At 48.4% G+C, this 24,218-nt stretch overlaps 1 protein-coding gene across 2 annotated transcripts; it reads right to left on the bottom strand.

Annotated features, from left to right (window-relative positions):
* Positions 1 to 498: 498 nt before the first annotated feature.
* On the bottom strand, positions 499 to 23,728 carry adam10a (ADAM metallopeptidase domain 10a). 2 transcript variants are annotated; one of them, XM_079736256.1, is made up of 16 exons: positions 23,505 to 23,728; positions 18,991 to 19,141; positions 13,987 to 14,105; positions 13,434 to 13,592; positions 9,497 to 9,597; positions 8,617 to 8,784; positions 8,434 to 8,526; positions 7,929 to 8,112; positions 5,814 to 5,977; positions 5,495 to 5,678; positions 5,017 to 5,167; positions 4,646 to 4,829; positions 4,207 to 4,318; positions 3,237 to 3,457; positions 2,742 to 2,874; positions 499 to 2,395 (listed from the first exon to the last, which is right to left on the bottom strand). In XM_079736256.1, exons 1-16 carry the CDS (start codon positions 23,554 to 23,556, stop codon positions 2,307 to 2,309), a joined length of 2,265 nt encoding a protein of 754 aa, XP_079592382.1. In that variant the 5' UTR covers positions 23,557 to 23,728; the 3' UTR covers positions 499 to 2,306. The 2 variants fall into 2 exon arrangements, with proteins under 2 accessions (XP_079592382.1, XP_079592383.1); XM_079736257.1 differs by having other exon boundaries at positions 2,748 to 2,874.
* Between the last annotated feature and the right edge of the window lie 490 nt (positions 23,729 to 24,218).

Below are 24,218 nucleotides of genomic sequence, written 5' to 3'. Positions count from 1 at the left end.
GTCACTAAAACACAGAAATTGTTTTAGTGACATCACCAAAGGCAGATTTTAAAACAACTTGTAATGGTTAATCACACTCACACCTGGTGGTTTTATAAAGGCCCTTTAGAGATACCATATTACACATTTTGACGAGAGCTTATTAACACATGATTGTTTCAAATTAAAAAAACATCGACCACAAATCATTTTGTCAAGTTTGTCGTTGTTTACACAACGAATAAGACAACCGAGAAAATACTTATTCAAATTAAAATTTAAACAACTCATCGCACAGAAACGCCTGATCTCCAAGGAACAGACTAGAGATACCACCCAGATCTGATGACATCATCTGATGACATCACATTAGACTGTATTACTGGATGTGTACTCTTTGAAATGTTTTTTTACAGTTGCATTATTTCTGGGGCTGATTACCTTTACCATTGCATTGGTCATTGAATGTGATTTATATGGTGATGTTTAATGTGATTTCTCCTGACACCAACATAACAGTAAAACACGAGCACTTGTGTTTACTATTCCGTTTAATTCCCAACGTTCAACAGGTCCATACATGACTGTGTTTACATCCATCTATCAACCTTCACCCAAAACACATTCTCATGCCTTGCCTACTGGAAGGGTAGCAAGGTCGGGGCAGATGCATAACAACGCAAGTAATTTATTGATATTCATTTATTAAATGAATGCTCTTTATTAAGGCTCACCTCAAATCTGGGTATGGACTGAAGAGGCCTGTCCAACACTTATAAATGAGTCTAATGAAGAATTCAAAATAGTGAAAGTGCAAGGGAAGACATTCGGGAAATAGCAAAAGCCCATTAGTTCGATTTTCACCAAGTATATTTAATGGATGTGTGACAAGTACATGCAATTATGCAAGCATGCGATGTACCTGTACGCACAAAACTTAAAAAAGGAAAAACTGATGAAATTAACAGCCAGAATAAAAAGAACAGAATTTAGAATGAAACTTGTCCAAACTTAGAACAGCAGACATTAAAAATCAGACAGGCGCGCAGAGCTGATTTGATCTTGAATACTCAATTTACATCTCATATTTCAGTGCAGTATTTTAATATCTCAGAGAAAGAAATTCAACAGAATGGGAAAATCATATAGCAAGCAGCCCAAACTTAAATAGTCGCAAATAGAGTAGAAAATATTTAAAACTCTTTTCCAAGAAAAGCATAGCAAAGAATAGCACCAATAACAGTTTGGCCGTTCGGTCTCATGAACCCAAGCTTCCTTTAGAGGTGGGGGACAGGAGGGTAAGTGGTCTTCAGAGGAGTCAGGAGAGCCTCAAGGGAAGGAAGTTGTATTACAATCAAGCAAAAGGAAAGAAAGCCTTTTTTTGTCAATCTAAGCATGGCCTTACTGTAAACATTGCTGCATGACAACGATCATAGACACATCGCACCCAGACACATGTTAAGACATACAATCGCTGCTCCGCAATTCTGAACTCAGGTCTAGTGACTTTAATATTCTGTTTCTGCTACATTCAGTTATCCCAACCCCCCAACGAACACACAAACCAAACTCAGTAAAACACATTCCCCCCCCTCCCAGAGCACCCAGAGTATACAATCCTTAGCAGAAGAAGGTCAGAGGTCGGCTCTGGCAGACTGTCTGCCAGGGTGACTCTCTGCCCCGGGACGTCCCACATGCAGCTCCCACTATGCTCATGCTTACGCTGTTTTTGCTTTTTAATCCTGAGAAGGTGAACAGTAAATGATCTTCATTAAACAGCAGAGAAATTTCTTCCATACGAAAAAAAAACGAATCGGTATTATCTGCACAAAGAAAGACTGTATCGGCGTTAGAACTAAAAACGTACAATTCTCAGCTCGCGGTTTAAAATCATGTCAAATTGGCAAAATAGTTCTCTATAAATCTTTTTTGGATGCAATGTCTTGTTGATTGGCGGCCAAAACCCAGGAAGCGGTTATCATGCTGACTGTGGCAGAATTCAGGCTAGAACGAAGAAGGAAAAGAAGAAGAAGACAGTAGTGTGCAATACGAGGGGGAGAGAGGCTTCACTCCTCCCAGGAGGAGACGGAGACACCCCTGGATGCAGGGCTCCTCTCCGGCGTTATCACCTCTGGGTTAAAGAGACGAGGGAGGCGGGGCGGGGGGCACCGAGCTAAAGGGGTGCTGGGTGAGGCGGTCCTGAAGGCGGAGCCTCCTCCTGTTGAAGCAGGTCATAGTCCTGCAGTAGTCTGTGTGTGGGTGAACTCTTTGGACTAAAGTGCCCCCTCAGAGGCACTGAGGAGGACCAAGGCAGCTGGCTGGGCCCCTCAGGACCTAATGGGGGCCATCTGGTAGTTGTCTCTGGAGGGCCCCTGTTGCCGCTGCTGGTTGGCACGCCTCCTCCGATTTAACGTTCCTAGACGGACAGAAACATCTTTCGTTGATAGTGGCAAGTCGAAGGGAAGGCAGCGCGAAGCGTAAAAGCACGCCTCACGCAACGTCAAATTCCGTAGTGCCTTGGTCACCGTGGTGTCAATCAAATGACCTCTGATCAGCTATTTTCTTTTTATTAACATGTTGCAGTTTTCGTGTTTTCTAAAGTTATTGTTTGGTCTGAAACCAGCTAGTGAAAAAACTGCACTTGGTAAAACCCAGACGATCCCCACTTCACAACCTAATGATGGGGGTTCCCTCCACGCACCCACTGAAGTGGGTGCGTGGAGGGGCACCCACTCCCAATCCTGTCTGGGCGCGAGTGTTACCTGCACCTGGCAGAGGTTTGGGGGGAGGTAGCTTGGGGTTGCTGCTTGGCGTGTGGACGCTGCAGATCTTGATGAAGCCGGCCATGAGCATGATGAGAGCGATACCCATCAGCAGCACAGCCCACCAGTAGGCCTGTAACACACACACACACACACACACACACATCAGATCACTGCAAACCCTATAGGCCGCTCAATTGGAACAGGCTTCTGTGGATTCACATAATTTACATCCGTGTTTCACCAGTGACTACATGTCCCATGATGCACCTCAGACGAGCTAGTAGCTGCTGTATGGACAGCTCCAATAGCCTTACACCTCCAACATACTGATTGTGTAGGAAGTTGCCGTAACATGTGTTTATTAGCCAACCCAATACTGGTTTGGAGCGTGTACTGTGACCCTCTCTGTGACCCTGTCACAGAGAGGGTCACAGACCCAACACCACACAGGTTAAGGATCACTAGTGACGCTCGGTCTCCCCTCTAGCTCACCACGATCCACTCGGCGATGTTCTCGTAGAGCTCGGGGTTGAAGATGGCCTTCTTGAGCCGGGCCAGCGGGCCGTCGGCGTCCACCAGGCGGCACTTCATGAACACGTCGCAGTAGCCCCGGAACTCGTTGCAGGGCGAGCCCGGCTGCAGCGTGATCACCTTCTGTTTGAAATACTGCAGCCAGCGCTCCGATCCCGTGCTGCTGCAGGTGTTCTGTTTACCTGGGAGGGGGAGGGGGGGGGAGAGGGAGAGAGAGGGGGAGGGAGAGAGAGGGGGAGGGAGGGAGAGGGGGAGGGGGAGGGAGAGAGAGAGGGAGGGGGGGGAGGGAGAGAGAGGGGGCGGGAGGGAGAGGGGGAGGGAGGGAGAGGGGAGGGGGGGAGGGGGGAGGGGGAGGGGGAGAGGGGGAGGGGGGGAGGGAGAGAGAGAGGGAGAGTGAGCGAGAGGGGGAGGGAGGGGGAGGGAGAGGGGGAGGGGGGGAGAGGGAGAGAGAGGGGGAGGGAGAGAGAGGGGGAGGGGGAGGGAGAGAGAGGGGGAGGGAGGTGGAGAGGGAGAGGGAGGGGGAGGAGAGGGGGAGGGGGGAGAGGGAGAGAGGGGGAGGGAGAGAGAGGGGGAGGGGGAGGGGGAGGGAGAGAGAGGGGGAGGGAGAGGGAGGGGGAGAGAGGGAGGGGGGGAGAGGGAGAGAGAGGGGGAGGGAGAGAGAGGGGGAGGGGGAGGGAGAGAGAGAGGGGGAGGGGGGAGAAGAGGATTGTGGAGGGGGGGGGGGGGTGAGGGAGAGGGAGAGAGAGGGGGAGGGGGAGGGGGAGGGAGAGAGAGAGTGAGGGTGAGGCGTCTCGCTCGGGGACACCACGACACTCGGCCAGGAGGAGGCGGGGATTGAACTAGCGACGATATTCGTCGGCAACTCCACGCTAGACAGAGCTCCTCTCTGAGACGCGGCGGTGGAGCTGAGACGTCCCTGCGGGCTGCTCACCTTTCTCCATGCAGCAGACGTGGCACATCTCCACGGCCTCATCCTTGCCCTCCTCGCTGGCGCAGGTGCACACTTCCAGGCCGTGCTTCTCACAGATGGACCCGGAGCAGCCCTGGGGAGGCACAGCCGTCAGAGCCAGGGTTTTGTGTAACTTTTGTGTAACGCTTTGACCATAGAAAAAGAAACAAGACCCTTTTTGAGTCACCGCCCACCATCAACCGCCGGTCGACTCGGAAGGACTGTAACGCTATGCAGGCTATCACTGTCCTGAACAACCCCCCACCCCCTTTATCTGTGTTCAACCCATAGAGGACAGCTTCAGTCCACATTCAGACCGTACCCTGTCGTTTTTGAACCGGGATCAATTCCCACCGCCACAATGTAACCCCCTCATGCCCCTGCGTGTGGTCCTCTGGTCCCAGAGGCGGTCGCTACGCACCCCGTTGATGCAGACTTGTGTGTCCGAGTGGCAGGTGGTCAGGTTCTCCTTGGGCTCCGAGGTCGGGCACAGCGGCGACAGGCCGTTGCACTTCCCTTCCTGCGCGCACTCCGACTCCACCCGGCACATCTCGCTGTTGACCTTATAGGTGCACTCGGTTCGGCAGCACGGCCCCTGGCTCGGGCTGGGGGGGGGGGGGGGGGGGGGGCACAACCGCTCAACCGTCAGCTCACCGGGCCGTAACAACACACTTCAGGCATTGGAGTGCTACCATTAGAGTTGTTCCGATACCAGTGTCGGCAATTCCTCCGCTACTGCTTCAAATGCAGGCATCGGGACGTACTTCTGCGATAGATCCGTGCCTCCCTCACCTGCAGATGCTGCCGGGCTTCAGCTTGCACTTGTTGCCCGCGTCCTGGTTGGCGTCGTAGCAGCAGGCGTCGTGGCACTGGTCGCTGTAGCCGCAGTCGCACTGCTCCCCCTCCTCCACGATGCCGTTACCACAGATGGGCTGGCCCGACTCTGCGGCAGAACACAACCAGTGGGGTGAGCCGGACCGAGGCTACGCAAGCATCCCCAGACACTCACTCTCAGCCGGACACAACACACCTACATGCACGCACACGCTCATAAAGACACGCACACTCTCATAAAGACACACACACGCTCATAAAGACACACACACGCTCCTTAAGACACACACACCCTCCTTAAGACACACACACGCTTCTTAAGACAAACACATGCTCATAAAGCCACGCACACGCTCCTAAAAGCCCGCACCAGTCCTAACAGGCACGCATAAGCCCCTTAACGCACACCCACACCCACCGACCCACGGGTACGTACCGACGAAGCAGTCCCCCCTCTTCTTCTCCAGCACCCTGCTGATGTTGCGGATGCTGCAGACGGAGAACTTGTTGTTGTTCCTCTTGTCCCCCGAGGTGGCGCGGGCGTACATGATGTAGTTCCCCTGCTCCTTCTGCGTCTGCACCTTCGACTCCCCTGGCGTGCACTCCGTCCCCGAGTCGTGCTGAGGGGGGGGGGGGGGGGGGGAGGACAGCGTCAGGAGGTTATGTCTCCGTCACCGGGACATCGGAGAGGCCCTGGTGTTTTAGGGGACGCTACGGGCCATGTGCGGGAGGGGGGGGGGTCCTGAGGAACTCACCGGAGAGCCGAAGTTGTGGCCGACCTCGTGGGCGAAGGTGATGTGGGAGACCTTGGGCGGCACGTGGGAGCCGTAGTTCTGCACCGTGATGATGCCCGTGTTCAGGGACTTCCACTTCCCGTCCGAGTACAGCTTGCTCTTCTCACAGATGCCCCCGGAACTTCCTGGAAGTAGAAGAGAATCCAGAGCTCAAATGATACGTGTTTACATTTACATTCAGGGCGTTTATCTGACGCTTTTACCCAGAGCGACTTACAATTGCAACAAGTACATTTGACAGAAGAAAGAGAAACAACAATATATCTGTCTGTAGAGTAAGGATGTTCATAGAACCAAGTGCCAAGCACTAACAATCACTGGGTTAACCCATTCCAAGTATACAGCAAAGATAGCTAGGATAAGATGCTAGACAACGCTAAGTACTATTTTTAAGTGCAAGGACGTCAATTATATGCGAATACATTGTTCCTTCATGATGTAGATAGATCAATCAATAAAAAAAACATGCAGATGGTGAAAGCAGAGAGTGCAGGGCCTCCTAAACTGTCTGTAACCATTTTATTACAGAGAAAAGAAAGAGATTCCAAGAAAAGAAACAGCAAATAAGACCAGATGTCTAAAAGTCTCTACCGCCCTCCCTCCAGCAGGGGGCGGAAGACATCACTCCTCCGTGAGTCAACAACATCCTCCACAATAACATCCAGAATGAACTGATCCCTAGAACTACCCTGATGGTAGCAAGTGTTAAGATGCATGAACTAGGACACTAGTGCCCCTTTTCCACCGACAGTACACGCTCAACTCGCCATGACGTGGCACGACTTGGTTTGGTTCCAGGCACGTCGTGTTTCCATCTAGAAAGTACCTCTTCAGCATGGGCGGGTCGTCGTAGCACGCCTGCACGAGACTGCAGTGACACTATCCACGCGACACATAAACAGACAGCGCTAAACACAGGAGCGTCTCCACCTCTGTCACCGTCCACGGCGGGTTCTTGCACGCTGATCCTGCCATGTTCAATAATCAATCACTATTGTTGACTGAAGGCTGATGCTAGTATTTAAAGATGCCAGGTGACGGGTGTCAGGTATCAGGCTTGGACGTCGCGCCCATCATTATGCGTCCAGTGGCGTTACTCTGGCCAATAAGTGGCCAGGAGCTTGTTTAAGTCAGATCGGCGTCTGTATCAGATCAGCTCTCTTGGAACCTGGACGGAGATGAGGCTAAAAAAGTACCAGGTACCAGTTACCTGATTTTGGCGATCGAAACGCAAAAAAAGCGGGCCGAGTCGAGGCAAGTTGAGCTGTACTGTCGGTGGAAAAGGGGCACATGTTAATCTCTTTCCCTCTATAGGCTTAGTGTATCACCATGAGGCACGCTGAAGTAAACAACAGTCTTTTAGGAGCAATTAAGTTTGGTAACACGTGCTCAGTAATATGCAACCGCAATTGAAAATAAAAATGTTGAGATCAGCTTGCATATTATATGATTAGGTTGTATTTATTTCCTTAATTTTTTAATTGCGCCATTAGTTAACCACCTGGCCTGGAACAGGAAGAGGGCAGAAAGAACACCGAGACATTATTACAGAACATCGTTCAGTGAGTATTCCTCCATCGGTTTCTGGGAGCTAAAGTAGTGCTTCAGCTCTTTATCGCTCCTCAAGAAATAGCCTAAGTGTGTCTAGGAGAGACGCTAGACGCTAGTCTAGTGATTAAAGGGGGCGGGCCACAAACACAGGCAGAGCACTTCACATAATGTGGGACTGCTGCAGCCTCTTACTGCGCATCCTTCCATCTGTCCATCTGTCCAGATCAGCATGACGCCGGTGTTGTTCTGGTGGCTCGGCTTCAGCCGGTCCGTCATTACTCTTTTTCATAACCTTTTGTCAGTAGCTCAACAGAACTCATCCTAATAATTTAGCCTTTCAGGACGTCTCCTGCGTTGACCACTGGATGGCTGTTGCTTCACTGTTGTGCCGCGGTTTTAGACACTGAATTAAAGTGCATTTCTACTAACAAAAGCCCTGGAGATCTGCAATAACGCTGGAGTTATACTTATACCTAGTTTTGGATGCAAGGTGTATGCGTGTGGTTTTGTTGCTGTGGGACCAACCTGACGGCGCCCCCACCCAGGCCAGGCCCAGCACGCCATCGTCAAAGTCCCGGTCGCTGAAGACGTAGGCCAGGCAGTAGTCGTCGTGCTTCTGCTCCGAGTTTAGCTCCAGGAACTTCTCCACGCCGATGTTGGGGAACCGGAAGGGGTTGTTCTTATCCTTCTCCTCCGCAGTCCCGTTAATCTAAACAGGAAATAGAGCCGCTCATCAGACAGGAAAAGGTGACCAGCGTCATTGAATCAGTTTCACTATGCGGTCTGGTTATTAGATATCTTATTTATGTCATTCTTATTTCTGGGTTTATGGTCAAATCTTTCTGTTTTTGTATTAAAGCTGGCCTCACAATGCTGTAGTTCAGCATTGGACTCAATCCTGAGTCACTCTACTGGAAAATATGACTTTTGGAAGGAAAACTATGGTAGAAGGACACACACACACACACACACACACACACACACACACACACACACACACACACACACACACACACACACACACACACACCCTTATTCTTTTGACCATGAAGCTGATGGTTCTGATGCCGAGGAAGTCGGTGGCCTGGTAGATGGAGTCGATGGCCTTAACGTGGCTGGAGATCTGAAGAACAAAACCAAACTCATGTTTTAAAGGACGCTGTGGATCTAAATAAGCATCCCAACAAATCGGCCGTCATGTGTGCGTCTGCACCTGGGCGATGACGGCCTCGGTGGAGCCGTAGTACTTCGTGAAGAGGTGGTCGGTCTGGATGAAGAGCTGGCAGGTGTTCTTCTCCACCGCCACCGCCCTCTTCTTCCTCAGGATGACGGGACCAGGAGGAAGGTCCTCCTCAGACAGCACCGAGTGGCCCTGATGGCTCTGGTCCCCCCAACAGACGGACAGACAGCAAGGGTTGGGGAACCATGCACAAAGAGCCACTGACTGAGTGCCTGCTTACAGTTTGCATGTGCGTGAGCCCATTTATTGTGTGTGTGTGTGTGTGCGTGCGTGGGTGGAGTAGTCGATTGATTGAAGTTAAATCTTAACCAGCAACCCTGGCCCCTAATAGACTGTGGTGGAAATGTTGACAGATGGGTAAGATAAGGGAGAGATATTTTATCACCTAAAGGTCATAAAATAAAACCTTAGGACTTAAGGTCCCACTCACTTTATAAATACAAGGCAAACCGTCTATACATCCAGGTCAATACATCTCATCAATCCCTTGATCAGTTATAGCAACCTGGAGCAGAAATGAAAGATATTCAATCATATTTATGCAGGCGCCTTCAGCTCAGATCTAGAGGTAAAGGTTCATGGACCAGAGACCAGAGACCAGGGGGGCTGGACCAGAGACCAGGGGGTCTGGACCAGTCCCCGGGGGTCTGGACTAGAGACCAGGGGGTCTGGACCAGAGACAGGGGGTCTGGACCAGTCCCCGGGGGTCTGGACCAGAGACAGGGGGTCTGGACCAGTCCCCGGGGGTCTGGACTAGAGACCAGGGGGTCTGGACCAGAGACAGGGGGTCTGGACCAGTCCCTGGGGGTCTGGACTAGAGACGGGGGGGTCTGAGTGTGGTGCAGACTCCCACCTGGACGGGCTCCTCCGCGGCCGACTCCTGGTACCGCCTCATCCTCTCGAACACAGAGTGGTCCGCACAGCCGCCCTCGGAGCCGTACTTATGGGGGTAATCTGAGAGAGGAGGAGAGGAGAGGAGAAGAGGAGTAGAGGGGAGGAGGAGAGGAGAGGAGGAGAGGAGCACAGGAGGAGAGGAGGAGAGGAGAGGAGAAGAGGAGAGGAGAACAGGAGGAGAGGAGGAGAGGAGAGGAGGAGAGGAGAGGAGGAGAGGAGCACAGGGGGAGAGGAGGGGAGGAGAGGAGGAGAGGAGAGGAGAAGAGGAGAGGAGAACAGGAGGAGAGGAGGAGAGGAGAGGAGGAGAGGAGCACAGGGGGAGAGGAGGGGAGGAGAGGAGGAGAGGAGAGGAGAAGAGGAGAGGAGAACAGGAGGAGAGGAGGAGAGGAGGAGAGGAGAGGAGAGGAGGAGAGGAGAGGAGTAGAGGAGGGGAGGAGGAGAGGGGAGGAGGAGAGGAGCACAGGAGTTGAGGAGAGGAGAGGAGAACAGGAGGAGATGAGAGGAGAACAGGAGGAGAGGAGAGGACAGGAGGAGAGGAGAGGAGGAGAGGACAGGAGGAGAGAGGAGAGGAGCACAGGGGGAGAGGAGAGGAGAGGAGGAGAGGCGGAGAGGACAGGAGGAGAGGAGGAGAGAGGAGAGGAGCACAGGGGGAGAGGAGGAGAGGATGAGAGGAAAAGAGGAGGAGAGGAGGAGAGGAGGAGAGGAGGAGAGAGGAGAGGAGCACAGGAGGAGAGGAGGGGAGAGGAGGTTAGACTGCGTTGCTCTTTTCTGACCCGGTTCTGACAAGAGCAAACTAAGACACTGCTGAAGGCACGTCTGTCACGTGAGAAATAATATCCTCATAATCAGAAGTTATTTAAGGTGAAAATAAAAGGTCATAAAAGCATTTTTATGTAAGTGTGCTCAGAGTTCACACTTTGACTCACATTTTGAGTCAGTTGTCTTTTTCCAATGAATTAAGTATTTAACGATTCTGCATGATAAAGTAAGAATAGTCCAGGCCTCTATCCATCTTTAAATGTTCACATAATAGGCATCATGATTTACTGCTCATGTTCAATTTGTTTTGCCATGCTATTAAGATTCATTTCTTCCATCTGTTTTATTATTCAGTGTAACTGGAATCAGGGCTATGCACAATACATTGAAATGCTCTGTTGCAAGTGACACAAGTGACCACAAGTTTTTTTTATACACACAGAAATGAAAGCAACAGAAACCAATTGACGCCATTCCAGCGGAAGTTATGGACTATGGGAAAGCTATGACTATTGCTCAACATAAATAGTTATTGTGATAGTAAGCATTTGTCCCATTCAGTATTCATTCTGTTTAAAGGGCTTTTCTATCAAAGCCATGAAAGTAGAGGGCCACTCCAACCCAATCAGCTGCCAACTCCAGGGCCTTTCTAACCACAATTCTTATGACGCTAAATAAGAAGATACTTAATAATAATGTTTCAGAGACTCTGGACCAGAGCAGTCAGTAGTTATGTCACTACTTCTCCCCAGCTAGCCTCGTGTTTGTCACCAGACCGACCGACACACACACACACACACACACACACACACACACACACACACACACACACACACACACACACACACACACACACACACACGGGGAACAATGCATTTCCCTCCTGACTACCTCCTGTGTTTTCAATGTTGACGGCTAAAGCACTCTTTGTCCGAGAGAGTAACTGCCCCCTGATTCATATGCAAATCACCGGGCCTTCACCAAAACGGACCGGGAACAAAGGTGTTTAGAAACAAGCGTTTCTTAAATATATCCTCAATCGGTTCTCTTCCACTAACATCCATCAAAAGCCAGTGGAATACGACATGAACACAGTAGAAATGTCCCCCGTCTGTCTCCGTATGCTGTGGTTTCTGTGGCCCGACGGAGGAGATCAGACACAGAGCACAAGTTGTGGCTGGTGCCAGTCTCTGTTTAGTGAACTCGCTCGGCTAGTTGGGGCGATAGGACCTGCAGGCAACACATTCAGAGTTTCTTCTCAGCAAGTGGTCAAACTTCTGATGGTCAAAGAGGAGTAGAAGGGGATTAAAAGTACATTTATTCGAGTCTAGTGTTTGATGCACCGTACAGATCATCTGCATCCCCCGTCATCGACGGTCATACCTCCAAACCAGGTCCAATCTTGGGCAAAGCAGTTATTTGTTGTTTGCACAGTAACATCTGTTAGACTGTTCATAGCGTTCCATGATGCCCGTAGTACAAGTGCATCATGAATTTGTTAGTTAGCTGTCATCTACTGCTATTTAGTTTTATTATTCATTCTAAATCTAAATGTAGTTATTTAGCTTTTATTTATGATCACATGGATGTGCTCATAAATAATAAATAAATCCATTGCATTGTTTATTTCTGTATTTTATAATCTTCCCTCATCCTTGTGTCCATCTACTTCTCGACTTTAGTTTCTCTTCGTTTCCTCCATGCTGTAACCTTGACTCCTCCTTCCCTCAGCTCTCCTCCCCATCTGTTTCTGTTCTGTTCTCCAGCTTCCTGTCCGAGGAGCCCATCATATGAGAGGCTCCTCCAGCCTTCAGATGCCCCCCCCCCCCTCTCAGACCACATTACATGAATCCAATCCCGAGCCTCAGCCACCGCCCCGCTGACATCAACCGTTCTCCCGCTCGGTGCAGAATGCTGCCGCCTTGTAGTAAGCAATTAAAAACAAAGATTGAAGCATCTCTACCCCGGCTTCCTGTCTGCGTGAGGGTCCTGAATCACTTGATCCAAGCTAGGCATGTGCAAGCTCCCTGTACGTCTCTAAACCAACCCTCCATCCCCTCCCAGATCCTCCATCCCCTTCCTCCCTCCTCTCCCCTCCCAGATCCTCCCTCCCTCCCCTCCTTCCTCTCCCTCCCCCCCCTCCATCCCCTCCCCTCCCCTCCATCCCTCCCTCCCCCCCTCCATCCCCTCCCCTCCCTCCCCTCCCCTCCCTCCCTCCATCCCCTCCCTCCCCTCTATCCCTCCATCCCCTCCCTCCCCTCCCTCCCTCCCCTCCCTCCCCTCCCCTCCCCTCCCTCCCTCCCCTCCCCTCTATCCCTCCATCCCCTCCCTCCCCTCCCTCCCTCCCCTCCCTCCCCTCCCCTCCCTCCTCCCGTCCCTCCCCTCCATCCCTCCCTCCCCTCCCCTCCCTCCTCCCCTCCCTCCCTCCCCTCCCCTCCCCTCCCTCCCCTCCCTCCCTCCCCTCCCCTCTATCCCTCCATCCCCTCCCTCCCCTCCCTCCCCTCCCCTCCCTCCCCTCCCTCCTCCCCTCCCCTCCATCCCTCCCTCCCCTCCCCTCCCCTCCCTCCTCCCCTCCCTCCCTCCCTCCTCCCCTCCATCCCTCCCTCCCCTCCCCTCCCCTCCCTCCCTCCCCTCCCTCCTGGTAGCGCTCCGCTCCTCGTCCCAGAGTCCCAGAGCTGAATGAGACCGGGCTTCCTCTGCAGGGCGCTGCCAGAGCAGAGCGGGGGTGCCCAGTCTGTCACCACTTTACTGGATTCATTGTCATAAAACAGCTTTAACTGTGATGCTTCATACTGCCGCATCCATCCTCTCCTGGTTCAGTATACTTTTGTTTATTCTAGTCCGTCTTCTCAATGTTATCTTGTAAAGAGCCTTGTAATCTGCTTTTGAACACTTAATGCAAACACCGTGCTGTGCTGCGGCAAGAATGGTCAAGTACAATGAGAATGGCACTCGGCTACAAACATTTAAATTAATGAACACAGACACAACTACATTGAAATAGTTTAGCAGTTTAGACCCAGATACATAATATATGAACAAAGATATTAGGTGAAATGTTGTCTTTTGCATGTTCATTTAAAGTCAATAGCTTTCCCATTGAGTATAATGTAGAAGTTGCTGTGAGGCAGACTCACGGATATCGTCTTCATGGTAGATGACGGAGTGGAAGGCTGCGTCCTGGCGTTTGAGGTAGCGTTCCGTGGGCTCCACGTAGAACACGCCCTGCTGGGTCTTGATGAAGCCCTCGAAGCGGCCGTTGACCACCGACCCGTGGGTCAGAGTCCCCTTCTCCCCTGAACACACCAGAGGGGAACGTGAGACGAGGAAGGGAGGAGGATCCAAAGTTTTCAGTTTTAAAGGTGCACTTCCAAACTCCGAACAAATAGGGGGCAGCATACTACCAGAAGGTTGTGGTGTTCAACCCTTTTGTGTTCCCACTGCTTTGAACCGGATATCAACAAATGGCTAACTTAGACCTTAACAGACCTTAGACCTTAACTGTATTGTGTAGGAAAGCTGCAGCCGTTATCCAAAAGTTTCCCTTTAGGTAAACTCACTGCAACATGATACATTGTACATGATACGTACACACATAAAACATATATTACATATGGGGTTTCATTGGAATTTATTTCGACATTTACTTTACTAACCCAAGAATGTTCTGGAGGGATTTGCTGGTCTTACCAAATATTTCCCCAGTGTAAATGTGAGACGTATCCACTGGCTCCTCCACCCCGGAAACTTCTATTACGACGTCTGGAGAAAATAACTTCGTGTCCCGTTTCATCCGTAGGTTGAAATACCTGGAGTGGAAAAACAGAGAGAAAACCCTGACTGAACACATTCTTTACGCCTTTCTGGACTTTGGAGAGGGAAACTATGATCACACTTACAGAAAACTTAACTTATTCAAATCTGTAATTTTGAAGAAAGTATTTCCTAGCTTTTAATATGTTCTGTTGCAGGATCAGCTGCATATTTCAGGTCTTTCCTCATTTCCAACAATGGGGAAGGATGTTATTATATTATGAATAATAATATGAATAGAAGGGTGTGTCGATAACTCAGCTGTTCTTCTCTCTGAACCTTCCTTAGTTTAGATTTAAAGTACACTTTGTAAGGCTCATCATCATCATCAAAAAAAAGGTGGTGTAGAAGTAGAGAGAGGAAACTGACGTCTCCAACCCCTCCCTCCATCCCCTCCCCTCCCAAACTGACAAACACAAAATTAAATCATTTGGTTTTGTGCTCAAACAAAGCAAATATTGAGAAACTATGAGGGAATTAAATTCCAGAAAAAGCTAGTTGTGGTCTTTCAGGTTCTATGGGTCTGAAGGTGGACTCAGTCTACCCTGCAGGCCTGTTTTAGGAAACGAGTGACTGACTGATTGAGGTTATATCTGTTGGTTGATATAACCTCAACCAACAGACACGTTCGGCCTTGTAACAAACGCGGCAGCCTAATCCCTCGAAACAGAAGGACCACATGGAAGAGGCCCGATGTGTTTTCTGTGTTCATTTAGACAGGAATGTTGGCCCAGCATCAGACTCAAAAGGTTCTAGAGTCAAGCCCGGCAGGACATAATTTAGGTCAGCTCCGCAATGAAGCCTAAAAATCGGTTAACAACCAGGCCTCTGGCAGAAAGATGGTGAAACGACATGTCTGGTCTGTACACGCTCAGCCAATGGGCTTCTGTGGCAAATGGTTTCTAAAAAGGCCTTACCTCTGGTTTCTAAAAACAACTTAACTCTGTAGTAAATCCAGGGGCTTAAATGACACTCCACAACACCATAATGTGCTAACATTTAACAAGATAATAAATAGAATCAAAGAGTTTCATAAAGGTTTTCTGATGATTGAAGAGAAATACATGAATGAAGAGCAGAAACACATCAGGACTATAGTCACACAAGTCCGGGCTTTGAGGCGTATCTCGTGAGGAGAAGCCTGGAGCCTGAGGAGAACGTGTGAGTGTGCCCCATTCTGTACTTGTGCTAATCCTTTAGTTACCTCGTGTGTGTTGAATGGTAAAAGCAGGTCCCATGAGATGCACATGACCCGTGCTTCAGAGGCTGAGGGAAAGGTGGAGCAGCCCAGCAGGGAGCGGCTCTAAAACACCCTCCCCTCCCCACAGGAATCTATATCACAGGCATCAGCATGACACCCTAATGGATGGAGGGAGTAAACCCTAGGGCTGGGGATTGCCAGGTACCTCACAATTCAATTCAATTAGATTCTTTAGGTCTTGATTCGATATCGATTCGATTTGATATTGATCCAATCGCTTCGATATCGATTCAATAATACATGCCAATGACAAAAATACCTAAATATTATTTAGAATTAACCATTTCATTGTGCTTTAACTAGCAAAAAGGGAATACACCATTGTATAGTATTGTTCCTGAGCTAAACTTGCAGCAATAAAGTAATAATCATAACATGGACAAATGTAAAAGGGCATGTACATTTAGGCATACTCGCTTCTAGATTACAATGACTAAGTATGCCTCTTTTTTGTTCATGGAAATCGTCATGGAGGTCTTTACGGAGCCATCAGCTCTGAGTATCTAACAGCAGACTGCAGTATGGGGTGCAGTATGGGGATGGACCTCGGATCTGGTGCTCTTCAGAGACTCTGGCTATGTTCGATTCGGCCCCGTTGTTCCCTCATTCCCTACGTAGACATCACTCTGTAGTACACTAGAGTTTAGAGGGGCAATTCAGATACACAGAGATCCCCTCTGTGTGACGTGTAAACAACAAAGGTCTTGAAGATTAAGTTAGTGAAGATAGTAGATCAGGGACGGGTAGTAGAAATAGTAGTGGCAGTTGTAGTTATATAGTTGTAGTAGTAGTAGTAGTGACAGTGGTAGAAGTAGAATAGTATTACTAGCAGCAGCTATTAAATGTGCATGTAGGTGTGCTCCTTGAGCATCGTGGTTGAGCTTTTAAATCTTGTCCCCACGACAGATGCACGACACGTGGAGCAGGAGCTGCAAAAAGCGTCTGGAGTTTATTGGCTCTCAAGTTGATTACGAGCGGTAATTCAGCAAAAGCATGAGGATTCCACTGGCCCCATAACCTGCTCACCACCAGAGACTCACGGCCCTCCCGTGAGCCAGGAAGATCTGGCTCACGACTCTGCATAGCTACCCAGCCCCTTCCGGCCACCATTGTATGTTGTACGTCCTGGCACTTCATGTACGCACGTATTGTACGCACTTAATCTACATTGCACTTATTCATAGTACTTAATTGTGTAGCATCTGCAGTAGCTGCTATCACTGCTGTATACTGGGAATGGGTTAGCCTAGCGTTTGTTAGTACTTGCACTTGGTTCTATGAACATCTTTACTGTACCGACAGCGATATATTGTTTCACTTCTTATGACAAATGTACTTATTGTAAGTCGCTTTGGATAAAAGCATGTGCTAAATGCCCTAAATGTAAATGTAAATATGGCAGATGACTAACGGTGCATTTAGCTCCATCCGGAAAGGTCTCCATCACTGGGGAGGCTCAGAGTCACCACATGAAAACCATTACATCACAGCCCATTACCCGGACTGGGAGAACCATGATAAAGAGAAGGCTGTAGATGTGGTCGTCTTCATGATTAATCGTGTTGCAGGTCAAAATGTGAATCCAATAAAGAGCCAACAGTTACAGTGTGTTAATAAAAACACACTTTGACTTAAGATTGAGGAGCGCTGATTACACCGCGCCTTTGCCTCCCTCCACGGGCCAGGTTGTGTGGGTGTTTGTGCGCTGCTGTTTGTCGCTCTGGTCGGACATGATGCAACCCCCAGCAAGCCTCCAGCCGCAGCCCCGCGCAGGATTAGCAAGTTAATCCTGATTGGGGCTGGATGAGCAGGACAATTACCACAACACCCTCCCCACTCTCTCCCAGAGAGAGGAACATGCAGTGAATTCACGCTGGGGACCAGAGGTCTGATAACACTGAGAGCGGATGCTGGATTCCTGCTTCCAGGGGTCAAGTTCACCTCCCTACACTTTCCTCCGACACCTTCCTGCTGCATTCCTGCAGAGTGCAGCACAATGTCCACTCTGCAACATTTAAAGCCACGTGTTTTAATCAGCATTAGAGATTTAAAACCTAGACAAAATAATCAGATAGAGATGCATCGATAGTATGGTGAGAGCTAAGAGCAAAGACCCATTGACTGAAGCCTTGGAGTCTTACACGTCACGTATTGACAACCCCCCTCTCTTTCTGAGCACCGATGAGTGAATCAGGGACTGGACAACATGGGTGGGTCAATCCCCAGACATGTCCCCGCTCTCCCCGACCTCGCCCTCCCTCGCTGGGGAAATCCCTTCACCGCTGTGGATGAACAGCTGGGAGGGATGGACCGAGGCAGTGTGCAGTAGTATCAGGTTCGGACGCACAGAGCCAAACGAGATGTTGAGCTCCTAACCCTAACCCATATCTTAATGAAAGCACACAGCAGAAACCTGAACAATATAAGCAAGTTTGCTGCAATATTGACAAATGAAATAAATAAGCGGTAAGCCAAGTATATCCAGATGGATAACTTTGCCTTAAGCACACCAGTAGGGGGGCGTTTGTACCATCTTCAACAGCACCTGCTTCTTAGGAAGCAAAGTCAGGTGTCATTGTTCAAATCAACACAACAAAAACCTTTATATCCTTACAAAGTGCCCCAGACAAATCTGAAAACAAAAGACTGATAATGAATCCTGAAAGTCCTGTATTTCTGATCCTTTCTTTTTTTCGCAGCCCTCCAACAACCCTGTTTGCTTCTGTTTGTATCCTACTGTCTGAAATTACCACTAGATGCCACATCTCAGTCGTCACTAACCTCTCCCATCGCGACACCTTGTACTCATCGGAAACTAATCGAATCATCCTGCAACTGCTTTCCCCCATCCCAGGGGAAACAACAGGACACGCCTCTTAATTCAACTGCTCATCAACACAGCTGACTTTCTGAAAACAGGAAGCACACCGAGAGACCTCCGGGGGCCAGGAAGAATGTGTTCTGCTTCGACTGCTCAGTGACTTCAGGTTGACTAAAGGTTGTATCAGTGAATGATGTTAGGCCGAAAACATTGTGGGGTTCTGCGCTGCGTTCATGATAGTCTTTACTGGATGCACGAAACGCGGAAGGGAGGGGCGAGCTGGCTCTGTTTGTTTGGGATCTTGCTTCAGATACCGACAGAAGTGACGTCACCCAACATAGCTGATACAACCTTTAAACAACGAGAGCTCTGCCCAGTAGGAGCACTGAGCAGACGGCCACATTCCAAACAGCCCTGAATGAACGGGCATTAGAACCACGGTGTTAGTCTGCCTGAGGCCTAGGGCCATATGGACAAGATCAAATAGCCATATTACTGGATAAAACCCTCGATATCGAGACAATATTGTCGGGATGGCTCAAATATTAACACAGTGACACAGAAAGATATCTGGTCTCATGTCATGATATGTATAATATCCATATACTGACCCGCCCCACTGTGGGCTAAAACCTAATATTATTGTGTTTCTTACACATCACAGGTTGGAACAATGACGGCAAGAACAGTGGACCTTCGAGTCCCTCTATTGGAGCTAATCGTGTTTGTAAACTCCTGAATAGTATGTGCGTGTGTGTAGCACAGAGAGGTGTGTAGTGAGTGATGTGATGTGACTCACCTTCCATGGGAGTGGAAGTCCAGCTGTAGGGTCTTGTCTCGGTGGGAGACGGCCCTCTTGGCCCGCTGGTGGCTGCTGTGCAGAGTCTCAGTGTCATAGGACAGCCCCTCATAGTGACGAATGTACTGGTTCAGAGACTTCGCAAACTGCCCTGGAAACCATACAGAGAGGAGGGTCACAAAGGGAGGTCATTGGCCAGTTACAACAGCCCCGGATGCACGGACATGTACAGCATCAGGGTACAGAGATGATGCCGATGTTTGAATGAAATACGTAACAAGGGCAAGGGAAAAGATGAAGATTAAGGAAAAGGTCAGCATGTGGTAGTCTGTTCATGACGACAACAATACTGTGTTCTATAATCTTGTCCCGGGAAAAGAGATGCTGCCACTTCAAGTCTCCTTCCTACAGCAGGCAGAGTTTTGTTTCACGCCGTTAGTTGATTTAAAGAGTCAAAAGAGAAAACAACAGACAACGTTTGATACCCTAAACAGAGGCACAAGCACTTAGACGATTGGATTATCCAGGGAATAGGGTCTACCTTCTGCCTCACTGAGGCAGAAGTGAGGCAGAGGGCCGTCACCCCAGGTTAATGGAGATAATACAAGACAAACTGGTTATTTTCTGCTGCTGTCATTTTGTTTATGCATACAGAAAAACAGTCAGTTGTGTCAGTGAAACAGCTCTTAGTGAGTCTACCTTGGCTTCCTGTTTGTACACAGCCCATGTGGAAATACAGGAAGGAAGAGTACATTGTAAAGATCAACCAGATATAATGTCAGAGAAACTATTGGAGCAGTGAGGAGAGGGAAAGGGATATGTAGATTCTTCTAGGACATTACATACTGTATCATTGGCACTCCTAAGAGTGGTAACTTTTGTACTCACTTAGAAAACATGTGTGCCATGTGCATCGCAAGCAGGTCTGTTCCAACCAATCAGCAATGGCATAGCGAAGTGCGTGCCACTCTATCACTAGACAGTCTGCAGCAGCAGGGTAAACTGTAAGAGGGGAGACTTCCTTCTCAACCATTGGCTGTAGCACCTTGCCACATTTGGCAAAATATGATTATTGGCATCGCTCACAAGAGCTATTTGCATCAAAGGGTGTACAAACCAAATCGGACCTGACAATATTGATGTCCGACAGGCAAGATTACAAATTGTACATCGATCTACAAACACTTGTCTCTAATTGGCAAATACATTTTAATAAGCTGTATGAACAGCATGGAAATATTTAGAAAAAGCATAATCACTGTATTTATTTATCGCTGACATAAATTGTGTTTTTTACAATTTCACTTCAACTACTTAGTAAGGATGGTTTAGTGTGTCAGTCTCTTCTTCCACATCACTGCTCTAACGCTCAATAAAAAACGCACTCATAAAAGTGGATTAAGCTGTAAATAAGATCATGCTGCTATAATATGCTACCAAATGCTGTCAAAAAGAACTTAACAATAACCATTAATTAATAAGTATAATTTGAAAATAAATGTGAAGTATTTCACATACTAAACCATTGTTAGGTTTTCTATAAAATAAGTACAATGTCCTGTAGAAACAAAGCACAATAAAAAATATATTATACCTGCAAAGAGAATAAAGTCTCTACTCCCCGGCATTTAAACTGTTACGACTCTTAGCCTTTCCCCAGCATTCCTGCTCTGACGGCTTTTGATGCATAACTGTACCGTAGGTATTTGGCACAGAGGAATCAGCAGAAAGGGGCTTTCACAATGCTCACTACTTAGCCCCAGGCTAGCCCATAGCTTACTTGACCCAGTTTCACACCTTTCTGTTGGTCAAGAGTTCACAGATATTGTCCTCTACATTGGGATTGGCTAGTGGGAGATCAGGCCTCTTGGCCCTGGTTCACGCTGGCGATTTAGGCACTGTGTTTGAAGCAAATAGTGGAATGAACCCCCTCGGCCAACAATGTGTAAAAGTCCCTCATGAGCAAGCTCTAGTTAGTAACAGGAACTGATTCATTTGGACACTCCCATATACATCTCAAACTGAAAAGGACACAAGGTTCACCGCTGGAGGCCTGGCCAGGCAAGAGATAACATGTCGAGGAATGACTCAGGTGGAAAACCTTCCAACAAAAAGCCCTGTTTGAGTGCGAGAAACAAAGGGAAGAATCTGTGATAGTAAACAGCACAGAGATCGCCCTGAGGGAGATGCGTGATCTCTGTCCACGTCAGACAAGCTGCTGGTTACCCTGCATGGCTGACGACACCATCTGTATATAACCGCCCTAATCCCTGGTACAAAGTAGCACGTGAGGGGCTGCAGGCATCAAACCCCAGCTCTCTGTGTGGCTCTCTTGGCGTTGCACAGTAGCTGTCGGAGGAGTTATCCCAAACAACCGACAGGCTGGGTTGTGGCCACTAGAGTCACGGCCAACTAGAGTCATGGTGGACCACAGGAACCATCGAGGAGTTGTAGGGTTGCATTGATATAATGGGCAGAGTTAGGCTATAATAAGAAAACGTATAAAAAAAATAAAAGAATCATAGTTATGTACTTTCAAATATTTCCCGGGAAATCTACCAATGATGTCACAATTTAAAGCCAATAATTCTGGGAATGATGCACAGGAAAAATGCAATCCCATTTACTAGAATCTACATGTGAATGATTGCTCACTTCTTTTAAGGCCTACCAACGGATCAATAACACATGTTAATGTTTTTAAACAGGGCCATCAGCATAATGAGAAGTGGCCGATTCTAGTTGTGTGCCATGTTGGCCATCAACATGAGTCTCAACCTGCTCTCCAGTGAATGCTCAATATCTGATTCATCTCCACTCAACATAATGAGCACATAGGCTCCATACCGGAAAGCCTGCGAGCCGATTCATCTTTTGGGACAAGGCAGTGTTGTTTAGGATCAATTTGGCCCTTTGTGCGATCATAAGCCTGTGTTTGTTCAACAGGGGCATTAAATAATAGGCCAATTGCACGCTCATATTAGCATGCATGATGACTATTATTCATATGACCAGCAGGTGTAAACCTTGACCTTAAGCTCCTTTAGAATCAACCTAAACAATCATATAGCATGCATGCTAGCCAGCTGCAAACATCGGCATCTGTCATAAACCATCAATTGGTTTCCACAATGTCTCACAGCATTCTGATGCTAAGACGAAAAGCTCATTGAAGGAGCCCCAATATACCAATCCACCTACCACTTCTCTTGAGATAAAACTGAAAAGATATACCTATATCTGGATGAACCATAATGATTCATCTAGGTTCAAGGAGATAAGGAGATCAATGTTTTGGTGGATTTTATCTTCCCATGGTGATTTATTCCCTGGATGTGTTGCAGAATACAGACTTTGCAGCATAGCACTTTAACATGGTTGACAGTACTGGTTGCTATGTTGCTGATATCCGCCATTGACTAGCTACAACTGTGTTGAAAAAGGTTTTTAACATGGGGGAGAACAGAATGTGTGGTGCAGTTTACCCAAATCACTGTCTTGAATACTGAGGGAAATTGTGATAGTTGAAAACTGCTGCACAGACTTCCAGAGCTGTTCATGACGTGGGAACCCTCAACACAGCTGGGAATAAGATCTCACATCCCATCTGTACCAAGTAAAGACAGAACAGGTGTGTTGCTGCTGTCCCATAACCTGGGTCTGCAGCAGCCGATGCAGAGCGTGTATTACCTCACTGTGACTAGAACAAAGGCGATAACAACAGTCACAGCTCATATCGGACATAGTGAAAGGCCACAGGTCTATAATGATTGACGATAGGACGGAGACAGACGGTAAGTTTATGGGCCGCTGAACAACGCCCACATACGAGGGGGAAGCACTTCGGTGGGACAGAAGAGGTTTAGTGGTCTTACTAATGATTAATGAATACCAACGAATAATATTAAACAAATGAATGCACTAAAACACGACCGCTGCAGAAGCACACACACCGTGTTCGTGTTCTAGCACTGGTTCATATCTAACACCGGATGTTTAGCCTGTAAATAAAGGATATTCACTTGGAACGACGAGAAACAAACGAACGCTTCTTCAGCGCACTTCTTGGAGAAGTTGGTTTTGTCTGAAGGAACATTAGCACTTATCTGCTCATAGGAAACACTTCTGAGTTCACGACCTGATCCTGGTGTCGAGGTCACTTCTACACCGACTGGTAAACCTGTAGTCCTATCTACGTCTCAAACACATCCCACCCCCCCGCAGGGCCACACGTTAACCTGTAGTCCCATGCCTCAAGCATTACCATGTTAACCTGTAGTCCCATGTCTCCAACATGAACATGTTAACCTGTAGTCCCATGTCTCGACTATGTTCACCACCCCACAGCTCCTGTAATAATGTAGTAATGTTCCAGAGCTGCAGAAGTTTCCCAGCCCCCGCCTGACATGTTGCCTAGATCCGATTACCCTGAACACTTCCTGGTCCTGTCCTACGAACTATCCATGCTACCTGTCTCCTTACTCCTCACGGGTTTAGATATCAGTCTAACTCACCTTCCACGGTCCCCAGCAAGCAGCAGACCAGCAGAACCTCCCGGAGGTTCATGTCTCAGGTTATAAAGTGGATCCAAACTGACTCGGTACCGTAAACCGACTCAGTAAACCGACTCCGTAAAGCGCCTCGGTCCACTGGCAGACTGAGCCGCACGGTTGCCTTGAAAGGAGCAGCTTCCTGTAGCACCACAACACAGGTTGTGCGTGTGTGCGTGTGTGCGCGTGTGTATGTGCTTGGGTGTGTTTTCTCGCAACGCAGCGTGTGTGTGTGTGTGTGTGTGTGTGTGTGTGTGTGTGTGTGTGTGTGTGTGTGTGTGTGTGTGTGTGTGTGTGTGTGTGTGTGTCACAACACGGTATCGGTCCTCCCAGCCGGTTCCTCCCTTCCGGGACCGTTGTGCCGGGCTTCTGGGAACCCCTCAAAACAAAATAAAGTTCTGAAAAATAATTCTTGAAACTACTATAATAATAATCCGAATATATGTTCCAAGTCATTTTGTATCAAATCTGTTAACATATATATTATTTTTTTTATTGATGGGATGACGGCAGAAAACAAACAAATCCCTTCTAATTGTATGTTCAACCAAGAAAAGGGACGAATCAAAAATAACGTTTATTATTGGCCCACCATAATCCTTGAATGAATAAACAATTGACATTGATTGTTTAAAGTGAAAGAAAAATAACCCACACCATTCTGTTTTAAAGGAAGGT

This window comes from Pollachius pollachius (genome assembly GCF_949987615.1).
Source record: "Pollachius pollachius genome assembly, chromosome: 5".
Lineage (NCBI taxonomy): Eukaryota > Metazoa > Chordata > Actinopteri > Gadiformes > Gadidae > Pollachius > Pollachius pollachius.
The sequence above is the reverse complement of the archived record's forward strand: the minus strand, read 5'-3'. Positions and strand labels throughout refer to the sequence as shown.

Excerpts from the sequence above, each read along its gene's own strand:
- adam10a (XM_079736256.1), bottom strand. The coding sequence starts at position 23,556 with ATGAACCTCCGGGAGGTTCTGCTGGTCTGCTGCTTGCTGGGGACCGTG. Across the intron at positions 19,142-23,504 it reads CTTGCTGGGGACCGTGGAAG|GGCAGTTTGCGAAGTCTCTG; the intron begins GTGAGTTAGACT and ends TATGGTTTCCAG. Across the intron at positions 8,113-8,433 it reads TCATGGTCAAAAGAATAAGG|ATTAACGGGACTGCGGAGGA; the intron begins GTGTGTGTGTGT and ends TTTCCTGTTTAG.